General features: G+C 42.7%; 1 protein-coding gene and 1 pseudogene across 2 annotated transcripts in view; one reads left to right on the top strand and one right to left on the bottom strand.

Annotated features, from left to right (window-relative positions):
- Positions 1-12,888, top strand: part of LOC101979326 (quinone oxidoreductase-like protein 2) — a 34,642-nt gene extending 21,754 nt beyond the window's left edge. For both annotated transcript variants that reach the window (XM_005363928.2, XM_026787629.1), the window contains one exon: positions 11,095-12,888. In XM_005363928.2, coding sequence (XP_005363985.1) covers positions 11,095-11,163 — 69 coding nt within the window. In that variant the 3' untranslated portion in view covers positions 11,164-12,888. The remainder of the gene's footprint in view (positions 1-11,094) is intronic.
- On the bottom strand, positions 1,175-1,915 carry LOC101979036 (annotated as a pseudogene).
- Positions 12,889-15,212: the final 2,324 nt, after the last annotated feature.

A 15,212-nucleotide genomic window follows, 5' to 3' on the forward strand; every position in this document is an offset into this window, starting at 1 on the left:
AAAACTGTATTCTTTTAAACACTGCCTGGCCCCAATAGTTCCAGCCTCTTATTGGCTAGCTCTTACATATTAATCTAACCCATTTCTATTAATCTTTCTGAGTTTGTCTTTGGTGGATGGTGTTTTGTTCCTTGGATTCAGTTTCCTCTTTGGTCTTCTGATCTGTGTGGCCTAGATTTCTGGCTGTCATGACCTCTGATCTACTAGGGAGTCTCTGTCCAAGTTAGGGGCTGGCCCTCTCTTCCAGCTAGCTTGATCTTTGGTGCAGCAGGGCATCTCTGTTCTGACTTGTGTGGTCTTCATCTGGGCAGTAGAAGGAAGTCCGCTGGGGTTGGAGATAAGGCCTGGTAGGGGGTGGGTGATGAGCTGGAAGGGCCTGGGCTGTGGAGCTGGTCTTTGGGAATAGAGTCCAGGGAGTTGGAACACTTGAATTAATTAGAATTAATGTTTAGAAATTGTTTGCTTCAAGGTTCCTCTGAACAGGTGGAATAGTCTTATAAACAAAACTATAAACACTATAGTAATTATTCCATTGGTGTGGAGAATTTCATATCTGCTATTCCCACCTGTACCACCCTCCACCCCACCCCAGGCTCTGGCCACTTGCTTTTTGTCACGTTTCTCTGGGGATGCTCTTCCAGTGGGTCTGCAGTCCTGCAGCCTAGATGGCTATCCTAGGATGCTTCTCACTCCACTGACAATCTCTTGTTCCCCAGTATGAGGCGGGTCTTAGTGCCAACGCCTCCCTGGGCTCCTCAGGCTGGAGCTGCAGCCGTGGAGCAGAGGCTTGAGCTAATGGACTCACAGGAGCCTCTCTTCCTAGGAACAGCATAAGGGCTGGGTGAGGCAGTGAGAGTGTACTGTATTGGGCAAGCCTTGAGGAAGGGAAGACAGGAGGGAAATTGCTTTATTTTCGTCCCACTGACTGTTTTACACACATGGCTTCTCCAGAGAGGTCCCATATGAGCAGGCGCTCTGTGTACCTTGGAAGCGACAATCAGTTGAGGATCTGTAACACACCACCTTGCTGTTTCCATTCTCCTTTGATCAGTTTCTCTTACCCTTGTTGCCCTGGAATTGCAACCCTCAATGAAAACACTAGTGTGTGTGTGTGTGTGTGTGTGTGTGTGCGTGCGCTTCAAGGTTTGTTCATTTGTTTGTTACCCTTAAAGACTTATTTTTGACTGGACTCAGATTATAAGTAGAAGCTCTCAGCAAGGACAGCCTACGTCTCTTGGCAATCTGTTCCTGGAATTTTTCTTTGGCTTCTTTCATTCGCTTGGCTAAAAGTTTAGCACATTCTGTAGCCTCCTCCTCGTTTTTCTTAGCATGTTGTTTCTCAGAGCACTTGTGTTGCAGGATACATGGAGTAACAGGATGCTGAATCTTGGGGGTTTTGGTTCCGGGCTTCTCACCTTCTTTGTTTCAGGGCTGTCTGACAACATATTGGTAGATATAGAGAGACCGAAAAGCTTTTGCATTCTGCTAGCTCTTTTTGGCCCCGAGGCACAGAAGTGTCTTCTGTTAGTCCAGGAATATCCTTCTCTCCCCTTTTTACAATAACCAAGTTGAGAACACTCAGCTTGGCATCCACAATGTGCCCCTAAGCAGACTTGTGCTTCCTCTCTCCAGTTCTCTTTGGTCTGTCATAAGAATGCCCCTTGCTCATCGGCAGACACACTCTGATGCCCCTTACTCACCAGTCATGGGTCAAGACACCTTGCCTTCCGGGAACACCTTGTCTGCCATTCCCATCACGGATTTGGACACATAACCTGCCTTCCCCTCTTCACTTAGAGCACCAGTAGCTGCTTCTGTGGCTCTGCTTCTCATAGAAAGTAGGAAGTTTGCGTTCATTGTCCATTTCAATGAGTTTCTGACAGCTAATGCCTGGGAAAGAGATGTTCAGCTTCATCTTGACACAGTTAACTGCCTAGAAGGTGCCACAGAAAGGAACATTTTCTTTTTTCTTAATAATGTTATTATTTATTCTTTGAGAATTTCATAGTTATACTTTGATTATATTCATCCCCCTTTCCAGCTCCTCCCAGATCTCCCCCACCTTCTCACCCACCCAACATCGTATCGTTCATATTCTCTACCCTGACCCTTTAAAACCCATCAAGTCTAGTCTAGCGGTAAGTCAGTTGGCTGACTTGTCTTGAAAGTGGGGCTTACCTTTTAGTGCAGACAATATACCCCGTGCCACTCCACTGGAGAAAATGACTTTCCTCTCCCAGCAGCAATAAAATGCCAATAACTTCTCAGCCAGTGTAACGTTGAACTCTTAAATTGAAGAGACATTCCTGCCACAGTCTCCCTAGCAGCTGGGATTATAGGTGCATGTCACTGTACCCAGACAGCTCTCTGAGTTTGATGAACAAATACAGTATATAATCAACCCCCAAAAAATAGCCTATTTCCATCATCTTAGGTTTCCTTATGCCCCTTTGAGTCTATCTTCCTTTTCTATACCATAGCTCCTAGCAATCATTAATCTGTTTTTTCTCCATATAATTTGGGTTTTTTTCCAGAATACCATATAAATGGATTTATATAGTTCATAGCCTTTTGATTTTGGCGCTTTTTTGTTGATTTATGTATTTACTTTTACTTTTAAATTTATTTATGTTTTATGTGCATGGGTGTTTTAACTGCATGTATGTCTGTGTATCATCTGCATGCCTGGTGCCCACAGAGGCTAGAAGAAGGTGTCGGATCCCCTGTGACTAGAGTCACAGATGGTTGTGGGGTGCCATGTGCGGATGCTGGGCACTGAACCCACACCATCTGGAAGAGCAGCCAGTGCTCTTAATTGCTAAGCCATCTCTCCAGCCCCAGGAATTTGGATGCTTTAACTTTTCATATGTCTTCAGAAGTTAATACAGGCTGCTGAATGCATCAGTAGTTTATTCCCTTTTATTGTGAAGTGGTATTGTTTTCTCTTTTTAAATGGAAACTTTATTATAACGAGGCTGGGTGGTGTTTCACTGGATGGAAAATGGATCTAGCACAGCTTGTTTATCCAGTTGCCTATTAAAGGCATGTGATTGTTTTCCGGTTTGACTAATATCCATGTTCTTTTTTTTTGTAGAAATATGACTTTATTTTAGGCTCAAGATTTCTAAGATATATGCTAAATGTACATTTAATGTTAAAAATTATAGAGATACTTAATTGGCTTTACTATTTCCCCTCATCTCCTATAGTACCTAAATAATGTTATTAAGAAGAATGAGAGAGGGCCAGAACTTGATTTCAGTTGCTTCTAAATGGTTTGTTTAAAGGAAACCTATGGAAAGGAGAGGCTGTTGATGGCAGTAAGAAAAGGGCAGGCTTGGCAACCCCAGGAGTTCTTCACTTTGTCTCCGTCACTCAGAAACAGTTCTGACTCAGCCTCTGCATCCCATGGGGTTTGAAGACAACACCGCCTTATGCCATTCCTATGACAGCCCATGGCAAATAGGCTTCCTATGAGCAGGACACTCTGGACCAGAAACCAGGGTAGATATGTGGATTGGAAGTTAGGCTGTCTGATTTAACATCTTGGGATTTTGCTTCTACCTAGTTCCTAAAACTGTATTTAACTTTTAAGCCAACTGTCAACTATTTTTCAGAGTGGCTGAACCATTTTGCATTCCCTACCAATAATGCCTGAGAGTTGGAGTGGTTTTGTATCTGTTGGCACTTAATATTATCAGTTGTTTAATTTTAGCCACTTTAGTAGATGTATAAAGTTACCTTCTTATGAGTATAACTTATATTCCCCTAATGAGCAGAGATCTTGGCTACCTTTTCATGAGTTTTTATGCTGTCTGCATCTCTGCGTCTCTTTTCTGAGGAAATGGAATGATTGACTTGTGTGTGTGTGTGTGTGTGTGTGTGTGTGTGTGTGTGTGTGATACTGTGGGACTTGAACCTGGGACTTCTCACATGCTAGGAAAAGCACCCTTCCACTGAGCTGTCCCTCCATCATTGACTGACTTTAAAAAGAGGGTTCAGAGCATTCTGTATCAGAATAAAGACATGACAAATGTAATTCAGCAGTGCCTTTTAATAGAAAAGCCCACTCAGTCTCAGGTACATTCACTCATTTATTCATGGACCTGTTTCGTTCGTCATTCACTGAGAACATTTTGTATGACAGTCCATAAAAATGTGGGACTTAGTCCTGCCCTTGAGTTTATTTTTCAGTTGGAAAGCCTGGGCAGAGTGCTGATAGGGAAGAGCCAAGTTCTAATGGGAGGCATGAATCAGCATGATGTATTTGGGGACTGTAAGTACTCTGATTATTCCTACTTGATGAGCTAATTACAAATTCCAAAAGCAGAACCTTCACCTTAAAACAAAAGTATTATCCTTCCCTTCCTCAAATTCCAGGTTGTGTGTCTCACCAGACGCATTTAATTACGGCTTCAGCCCCCTCAGGGCAGAAAACCAGTGTGCTGGGTACAGCTTGTGTCGGCTCCAGTGCCTTGTGGCTCCCTGTCTGTATAGCATGTAGGATGCAGGGCAGTGTCCTCAGACCCCCGTTAGCAGCTCTCAAAGGACGCGTTGGAAGCTTTGCATTTTGCCTCGCAGGGTGTCACTCAGATCTTCATTGCCTTCACTTAACTTTGGGCCCCAGACTCTATTTTTTCTCTATTTCCCAGTCCTGAATGGACACTACTGGGAACAAGCAGACAGGGTTGAGTTGCTTTTAGAAGCAATTACAGTAATAACAGAAGTGGCAGCTGGGCCTGGAAAGCTGATGGGACATCTAAAATACAGTCAGATAAATGGGATTAAGCTTTCCACATAGTCTTATCTCTTTAGCAAGCCAGGTAAATATGGGATTCATTTTTACAAAAAGGTTTATATGCAGAATGGTTAAAGTGAAACTGGTTAAAAACAAGACTGAGCACTGGCAGTCATAGCTTTCTTTCACGTCAGCATTCGTTTGCAGAGGAGTCGTCATCACCAGGAGGCTGGGTGATGAAGCACCACTCTCAAACAATACTTATTTTCTCAGCGATTTCCTGTTGTGAGGCTGGGACAAACCTTGGGGAATGAACAGGGAGAGTCACCTGAAGACAGCGATGGGCATGAGTGTTCCTAACATCTGTCTTACACATCATCCACCTCCTCCCAGTGAGTCTGTTTGCACTGTGGAAAGGTCTCCTAAGGCGCAGAGCCCCGCATTGCAGATGTTTTTTGAAAATAGATTTCATGCTGCACAGAGAGTGTCATGATTGATTGATTTCTCTGCTTATTTTTTTTTCTTTTTGGATTTTTCGAGACAGGGTTTCTCTGTAGCTTTTGGTTCCTGTCCTGGAACTAGCTCTTGTAGACCAGGCTGGCCTCGAACTCACAGAGATCCGCCTGCCTCTGCCTTCCGAGTGCTGGGATTAAAGGTGTGCGCCACCACCGCCCGGCTTCTCTGCTTATTTCTAAGCTCTTTATTTTGTGTGTGCTTTCTTTGGGACATCTCAAATGGAAAGGGTTGGTTAACCAGCAATCTCTTCTTAAAACATGTCTTAACAAATACATGGGCTATGCAAGGCCAGCCTTTGCTGTTGTGTTTGTATACTTGTAAATGTTTGCCTTTTCTTATGCCATTGACTTTCACCCCCACTGTCCGTCCTCACTCTTTTCTTCCTTCCAAGCACATCTCTGCAGCATGTTTGATGCATTTCTGTGGGTTTGTATTTCCTTGTGAAGCGCACAAACATATTTGTGTGTTTTTTTAAATTAATTACATGCATTTCTTTATTTGACATCCCAGATATTTTACGTTAAATTTAAATTGCATAACTGGTGGTGTGCTTCTGATCTGGGCCTGTTTCTCACCTTCAGACACCGTGCTGTCTGAAGACTGGGTGCTGCTGTTTCTGTGCTTACTCCATTGCCTCCCAGAACCAGGCAGTGGTATGTGGCATGCACCCACCATGGTTTGCAAATACGCTCATGATAAACCTCGGGGTTGATTTCATGACACGGAAGTGTTACCATAATAAACAGTCTCATAGGTCTAAGCTCTTAAGTTTTGCTAGGAGCAGGACTATTGGGTTGTGGCAATACACATACTCATTCTGATTGCCAGTCACTCTGAATGGCCCAACCAGGTTTTTGTCGCTACCAGCTATGTGTGAGAGCTCTTGTTTACTTGTCGTTTTGTTGCTATGTGGCAGTGTCCATCTTTCTGGTATTTAACCAAATAATAAGGCAGAAAGAGGTGTCTTATATTTTAATGGGAGTTTCCTGACTTTAACAAATTTAAGCATCTTTCTGTATGTATTTGCAAACCATGGTGGGTGCATGCCACATACCACTGCCTGGTTCTGGGAGGCAATGGAGTAAGCACAGAAACAGCAGCACCCAGTCTTCAGACAGCACAGTGTCTGAAGGTGAGAAGCAGGCCCAGGTGGCTGAGCTAGGGATGTAGCTCCGTGGTGTATTTCATACAGTGAAGGTCACTCAGTCCTTAACTCTGTGCTCCCTCCCCCCAGAAGAAACACTTCACAAACACGTACGCAAAACCCCACTTTCTTTTTGTATTTAGGAGGTATTCTAGTTGTTTGAATTGTATTTAGTCTCTTTTGAGTTTTCTATTTGCCCCCCCCACACACACACACTGTGTACAGTTCTTTGTGTGATCTGTGCTTCTCAACTTTGATGTGTTGTAAGTCATCTAGTATATTAGTTACCTTTATGTTGCTGGGCTAAAACACCACGACCAAAAGGGACTTATGGCAGAGAGAGTTTATTTTAGCTTATGGTACCTGTGGGAGCATCCATGATGATGGGGAGGGGCATGGTAGCCAATGGCTGGAACAGGAAGCTAAGAAAGCACATCTTTAACAGCCAACAAAAACCAGAGAGTGAGCTGCAAGCAGGGAGAGCCCCCTCTCCTCCAGCAAGGCACCGCCTCAAAAGGTTCCATAACTTTCCCAAGCATTGATACCAGTTGGGGACCAAGTATTCCAGTATTTGCCAGTATTTCCCATGCAAACCACCACACTGGGGGATCTTTTACGATTAGGTTAGGCTTCTATAAACATGCAGGCAGGTTTCAAGACTGCAGATAGTTGTAGTTCTTGAACTAGTCTTTGAGCAGTAGATTGCAAAAGTCTCCCAGTCTGTCTATCGCTATCATCTAAGCTTCTCCAACATCAATATTTTGTTTTGTGGTAGTGGTTATTTCAGAGTCCTTCATTATCCCAGGGTTAAAATGGTTTTCTTGTTTATTAATTTTATAGGTTTCAGTTGTTGAGATAGGGCAACAATTCTCAATCTGTGGGTCGCAACCCCTTGGGGGGTCAAACAGCCATCTCACAGGGGCCCCATATCAAATATCCTGCATGTCAGGGATTTACATTACAATTCATAGCAGCAGCAAAATTACAGTTATGAAGTAGCAATGAAATAATTTTATGGTTGGGCATTACCACGTGTGGGGAACTATATTAAAGGTTACAGCATTAGGAAGGTTGAGAACATTGAGATAGGGGCTTGCAGTATTGCCCAGGCTATCCCTGAACAGTTGTGCTCACGCCATCTCCCTGCTGTAGCCTCCAGGACAGTTGGGACTGTAGACACAGTATTGAGTCTGCACACTTATGGTGTTATGTACCTTCATGACTGACTATATTTGGTTACCTTTGCATTGCTAACTAATTTTTATCTTCCTCTTTGTAGCAAGCAAGTTTTTTCAGCTTTGTCAGTCTTTTTCCATGATTCGGAATGCTACTTTCATCCTTCTTCAGGTTTCAGGATACACAGATCTGCTCTCTGTTTTCTCCTTTCGTGGTTCAAATATTTGCTCATGTACTAGCATCATACAGCTCTTGTGTGTGTAGCTCTGAAGTATGTTTTAATGTATAGAAGGGTAACTTTACACCTCTGTTCTTCCTTTTCATATTTGTTGTCTTATCTGTAAGTAGGACTGAATAGCCATTTGCTTAGATCTTTCTTGTATTTTAGTAGAGCTTAAAGTATTTTCCATAAGATCTTATGAGATATTTTTTATGTTTTTCACAAATATTACTATTTTTGTTACTTTTGAGAACAATATTTTACTTCTGCTACACCTACTCATTGATATTTTCAATGTAGAGACAGTCAATAGGTTTGTTTTTGTTTTTGATTTCTTTGAGACAGGGTTTCTTTGTAGCCCTGGCTGTCCGGAACTCACTTTGTAGACCAGACTGGCCTCAAACTCACAGAGATTACCTGCCTCTTTGCCTCCTGAGTGCTGGGATTAAAGGTGTGCGTCACCAGTACCTGACCAGTCAGCAGTTTTTATAAGTTCTTTTTTTATTTTCCTTCTTGAATGCCTTTTCTTATTTTTGTTGCTTTGGTTCATTTTCCTATGTAGATTATTATACTGTTTGCAAATCGTTGACAGTTTTGTTCATTCCACTCTTTGCTTTTTAATTTCATTCTTTGTACTCATCATTTATCATAGACTACTTTTAAAGTAGGTTTACGTATACGGAAAAATTGGAGAGGAGGTATATAGTTCTCATGCTCCCTCTTCCACAGTCAGAAGTGCCTGCATTACTCAGCCCCTTGCACTGGCGGGGCATGTTTGTTACAACCGGCGAGCCGACACCTGCACATGAAGAGTGTTAATCACGGTGGGGAGTGTGCATCAAGTCTCCCTCTGTGTGGTACAGCTCTGTGAGCTTTGCTATTATGTAAGCACCATTACATAGCCCACAGAATGGCTTCCCTAAACCATCCTCCAGGCTCTACATCTTCATATTCAGCCTCTTACGCCATAGCTTTGGCAGTCACTGCCCTTTCTGGTGTTTCTGTTGGTCTTTTCAGAATGCCATGTGGTTGGCATCATCTTCTGGCTGTTCGTCTTTCATTAGCAGTGTTCACTTGATGCTCTTCCATGACTTTTTGTCGCTTGCTAGTTCATTTTCTTCTATTTTCTTTTCTTTCTTTTTTGAGACAGTTTTTTTTTGTTGTTGTTGTTACTGTTTTTGTTTTATCTTGCTATGTAGCCCTGGTGTTGGAACTCATTCCATAGATCAGGCTGGCCTTGATCTCGTAAATTCCCCTTTCAAGTGCTGAGGTTAACGTTGTGCACCACCACACCCAACTTAGTTCATTTTCTTTTCTTTTTGCCACTGAATGATACTTCATTGCATGAATGTACCAGTTTGCTTATCCAATTGCCTATTGAAGGGCACTTGCTCTTAGGTTTGCCCAGCTGTGGATGAAGTTGTTAAGAACTTTCATGTATGTGTTTTCATTTTGACATAGCTTCTGGTTTATGTGAGTGAAGACTCAGGAATGTGGTTGCTGGGTTGTAGAGCAAGTGCATGTTTAGACAGGTGGGGAACTGTCACACTGCCTTCCACAGACTCTGTCACCTTGTGTGCTCACCAAAGTGAGTGAGAGATCCCACTGCTCCGCTTTCTCACCACTGTTGGTACCAGTGCCATGGCTCTTAGCCATCCTCATAGGTGTCTAGTGAGTCTCCACTGTTTTACTCTGTCTACTGAGTGTCTTCTTCTGTGCTTATTTGATTCCTGGGTGCTTCTTTGATAAGATGTCTGTTCAGACCTTTAGTTCATTTTTTATTTGGGTGTTTCCTTATTGCTGAGCATTAAGCATTCTTTCTCTCTCTAATGTCTATCTATCTATCTATCTATCTATCTATCTATCTATCTATCTATCTATCTATCTATCTATCTATCTATCTATCTATCCCCTTTGTTAGGTATGTGTTTTGCAATGATTTTCTTCAAGGTTTGTATGCCTTATCTTTTCAACTTTCTTTTTTGTGTTTATGTGCATGTATATATGTAGGTGTATGCACATGTATGTGCATGCATGTGGAGATAAGAGGTGGATGCCAGGTGACTTCTTGTGTCACTCTCTACCTTGGCTTTTTAGACAGAGTCTCACTGGAACATGGAGCTCACTGATGTGGCTAGACTGATTGCCAGTGAGTGCTGGGATCTTCTTGTCTCTGCCTCCCTAGCTGGGGTCACAGGAACACATGAAACTCTTTATGTGGGTTCAGGGAGTCTAACTCAGGTTCACATGCTTTATTGACTGAACTCTCTCTGTGGTCCCACATACTTGAAGTGTGTGGGTGCCTGTATCCCAGTGCACACGTGGAGGTCAGAGGACAATGTTGTGGAGTCCATTCTCTCCTTCTACTTTTATGTGGGTCCTGGGGATCAAGCTCAGGTCACCAGGCTTGCATAAGGACCCTTACCTGTGGGGTCATCTTGCCAGCCTCAGCATTCTTAATTTTAATGAAGTTTACTTATTAATAATTCCCTCATGGATGGTGCTTTTGGTGCTGTATCGAAAAATCCACTGTGAAATCCAAAGTGAACTAGATTCTTTCCAGTGTTTTCTCCTGGACATTTATAGTTTGCATTTTACATTTAGATTTATGAGCTGGCTTGAGGTAATTTTTGTGAATGCCTATATCACTTTTGGTTTCTAAATGTGGGTCTCCAGCTTCCGTAGGACTGTCTGTTGAAAGCATTCTGTTTGCTCCATTGAGTTGCTTTACTCCTGTTAAAGACCAGTTGACTCAGTGTGGTTCTGTTTGGGGGCCTTTATTCCATTCCATCCATCTGTTTCCTGCCAGTATCGCATTGCTTTCATTACTATGACTGCTTATAATTTGCCTTATAACCTTGTATTTCTGAAAATAGGATTTGTGATATGTCATAATTTTAGTTATAGAGGAACTGGTTACTTTTAATAAAACGACAATATTTTTAGAAATTAAAGTATTGATTCTTCTTACAGGGGGTATCATTCTTTCAAAAGCTGGTACAAAATTCTTCCGGTAGAATAAGGACTTGCCAGTGAAACTTTCTGCCTGCTGGCACTTATGTATCTGATAACACTGAAAATCATAAGCTTAGATGGGGAGGAGTTCTGTGGATCGGTTATTCTTAAATATTATTGTATTCCTTTACATTTGTTGTGACTTAGTGTTGCATAATTGTATAAAGTTCATAGATATACAGCTTAATACTCTGATATTATTTCAATAGCAATATTTTAATAATTGGCCTCCGACGGATATTCGCTGAAATATGTGTAAGTCTGACTGCATTCTGTTCCTTTCAGGTCAATGAGGCCTTCCTTCATGTGATCCAACGCAGATCCACAGGCAAGGTGCTCCTCTCCCTGAAGTAAATCCTCACCCAGGCAGCAGACTCAGGATCTGATCTCCCCCTGCATTGTAAAGAGCACTGTCTTCCTGACTGACCCAGGTGCCACATCTTGGTGACAGTTCCCTTTGTCTCTGCTTTCTTGTTGCTCATAATCAACGTGAGGTTCTTGCCCAAACTCTGCTCTTTCTGAGAGCAAAAGGTATGATTAGTAATTCTACAAGGTGAACATGTCTCAGGAAAGCCGGGTGGGATGTATGCTCACCTAAATCAGAGTGTTTTAGCCACCAAGTCTGTTGTCTCCCCCACCTCCTAGTTGTCCCTGTGCCTCCACACCTCCTTTTCTATTCTGATTATGTCTTCTCTCTGATTGGCTTTTCCTATGGCTAAACTCTCCCATTCCATCTTTAACTGGGTTTCACATTGTCGCCATGGGGTCTCCCTGAATCAGCTCTGACTGTGTCTCGTCTCAGTGTCTCGGCATTTTCTACACTGTGGAACTCAGACTCCTTGAGCAGACACTGCATTGTGACTCACTTGTCCCTTCCCACTCTTCCAGAATCATCTCCACAATCCCCCAGTGCTAGGTGTGCCTCTGTTGATCCCTTTCCTGTGCTCCATTCCTGTGGTTTCCTCTCCTCCACCTCTAAGGCCTTTCTGATCTGCAGGCCTGGCCTTTTCCATTTGCCTGCATTCTCAGGAACGTTGCTCTGGGATTTGCCACTCCCCTTGAATCACGGGGACACATGTATAGTGGAAGGAATACAGGCTTCTGAATCTAAGATGTGGGTTTGAATCCCACCCTCCCTGCTGCAGGATGGTGACTCAAGTGATTGGCATTTTGCTTTTCTTGCTGTAAACCAGTGGTTCTCAACCTGTGGGTTGTGACCCCCTGGGGGTTGACTGACCCTTTCATAGGGGTCATGTATCAGCTATCCTGCATGTCAGATATTTACATTATGATTCATAACAGCAGTAAATTTATAGTCATGAAGTAGGAAGGAAAAGAATTTTCTAGTTGGAAGTCACCACACCATGAGGAAGTGTATTAAAGTGTTGCAGCGTTAGGAAGGCCGAGAACCACTGCTGCAAAGTGACTGTCACAATATCTGTCTTTCAGAGTTTTTGTGCCAGCCAGTACATGAGGTAATTGGGTAAATCACATAGCAATAGTAATCTGTTAGTGAATGCTGGTTCTTTCCACTTTCTCTTCTTTCCAGACAAGTTACAAGTTCTTGAGATACAAGTTCTTGTCTGAGTCCCCTATTGACTTCCTATACCTTCTACCATTTAACTTATCTAGAATCTTAAATTGCGGGATTATATTAATAATATGTTGCCCTGAAAACAACCCAAATACCTCTTAACAGGTGAATGTGTACATATGTGTACTAGTATATTTATATATATAACACATATATAATATACATTATAATGCATATGTATTATATAACTGTGCATACATTGGAACTGTCAAATTCAACAAAACATAAAGTAGGTGGTCATCAGGAGCCCCTTGAAATAGATCCTGGTAAACCTGACATCCCTTTCAGGGGGAATTAGGAAGTTACTTAAGGCCTGAGGAGTTTCAAGTTGGGAAAATGAAACAAAATCTATGGAAATGCACGATAGTGATGACCATCCTAATGAACCACCGAAGTGTACACTGTCAATTGTTTTAAAAATGGTTGAAATGGTAAAGGTTAGGCATGTTTTGCCACAATAAATCAGTTTTTAAAAAAGATGTGTTACTATTACTTCTAAGTAAACTGATAGATTCAGGAGGAGAGAGCAGTGTGTGTTGTGCTGAACTCAGTGGGTGGGAGCTGCTGCCCTGTCTTCATCCTGCATGTTGAGGGAGACCTACACTGCCATTTGGTGCTGGACATTCTGTGGACAATTCTTGACCTACGACGATTTGATTTGTGATTTCCCTACTATATACTTATTTATTTATTTATTTATTTTGGTTTTTCGAGACAGGGTTTCTCTGTGGCTTTGGAGCCTGTCCTGGAACTAGCTCTGTAGACCAGGCTGGCCTCGAACTCACAGAGATCCGCCTGCCTCTGCCTCCCGAGTGCTGGGATTAAAGGCGTGCGCCACCATCGCCCGGCTCCCCACTATATACTTATGAAGATAATGTTTTGCATGTGTATGTATGTGTGTGTGTGTGTGTGTGTGTGTGTGTGTGTGATATATGCATACATGTGGGGGTGCACATGGAGTGTATGTTGTGAGTATGGAAGACATTGAGACTGTCAAAGTCATATGTCTTCTTCAGTCTCTCTCTATTTCCTACATTGAGGCAGGGTCTCTCACTCACTGAAACTGGAATGTTAGCTGTCAAAGCAGTGGGCATTCAGTAGACTCCTCACTTTGAACTTTGACTTTTGGTCCTCTCGTACGCCAGCAGTGCACACTATGTTACGATACTCTTGCCCTCATACTGGAAAGGGGATTCTGGGGCTCCCAGGCAGTCCCTCTTGTCCTGATGCTAGGCTATGATCATGTGTAGGTCAGAGGTAGTAAATGCATTTCCAATGTATGAGACTTCCAACTTGTACAGAGTTTATCAAGATATGACTTCCTTGTAGAAGGGGAAGCAGTTATGCTCTGTCTCTTCTGATGCTTGAATGATAATTGTTAGAACGGGGGTCTGATGGGATATAAACTGGCACTTGACACACAGGGGTGCATGTGGGGCCTTTTGTGTAGTAATTTGGTTCTGTGCCAAGAAGTATGGTGAGAGGTTTTACTCTCTGGTAACTATTTAGACCCTTTCAAAATAGTCATCTTTGAGGCAAGAAGTATGGCTCAGTGGGCAAAGTCTTTACAGGCTTAGGGTTCAGATCCCTAGAACCATAGAAACCAGTCATTTGTGATGGCCCACTTGTCATCTTAGTGCCAGGGAGGCAGAGATCAATGACAGCTAATGCTCCAGGTTCAGTGAGAGACTCTACCTCAATATATGAAGGAGAGACAAACTGAGGACACATGGTGTTGACCTGGGGCTTCCATACTCACGACATACACTGAATGCGTTCACACACATTTGAATACAGACACCACATACACATATACCACATATATATATATATATATATATATATATATATATGCAAAAATTGTCCTCAAACTAGTTCTTAAAAAAGAGGATAAGTATGAAATAAAATAAGGACGAACATTTAAAGAAACAATTAAAAATTTAGAAGGAGGTGCAGAGAAAGATGCTGTGGGAATTGGTCACATGCCTGCTGTGGGAAGGGGCTCTGCCATGTGCTGCTGTGTACAGCATATTCTCATCTCCTTGGAGCTTTATGCACTTCTGCTCCTCTAAAGACACAACTTTTTTTTTTTAAACCATTTCCTTAAACTTCATCTTCACAGTAGCTAATTGTATTCTTAAATGAAAGTTGAGTTTTCCCAAATCTCATGAAGCTCAACTTTGAGGGTGTCTTAGAGTTTCTCTTGCTGTGAAGAGACACCACGACCACAGCAACTCTTATAAAGGAAAACATTTCATTGGGGTGGCTTACAGTTCAGAGGTTCAGTCCATTATCATCACGGTGGGGCATGGTGACATGCAGGCAGACATGGTACTGAAGAGGTAACCGAGAATCCGATCGTGCACAGGCAACAGAAAGTGGTCTGTCTCACTGGGTACAGCTTGAGCATAGGAACCTTAAAACCCACCCCCACAGTGACATACTTCCTCCAACAAGGCCACACCTATTCCAGTAAAGCCAGATCTCCTAAAAGTTCCATTCCCTTGGTGGGGGGTGGGGGGCACAATTTATTATTAAACTACCACAGAGGGCAGCTTCAGCATTTCCCAAACCTTTTGTCATTGCTGAAGGCATGCTGGATGGTGCCTGGAAGAGAGAAGGAAGGTGACTCAGAACTGGGAAAGAATGTGTCATTCCAAGCAGGAGCTGCCTTTTCCATGGAGCATGGATGGTCACTGGTGTCACAAGCAGTAAAGATTGAATGTCCCCAGCTCACTAATGTCAAAATGACTTGGATAGGAAGAGGCAGTCATTAAGGAGAATGGATTTCAGATTTAGCAGGTATTGG

Source organism: Microtus ochrogaster (genome assembly GCF_000317375.1).
Source record: "Microtus ochrogaster isolate Prairie Vole_2 chromosome 6 unlocalized genomic scaffold, MicOch1.0 chr6_random_2, whole genome shotgun sequence".
NCBI lineage: Eukaryota > Metazoa > Chordata > Mammalia > Rodentia > Cricetidae > Microtus > Microtus ochrogaster.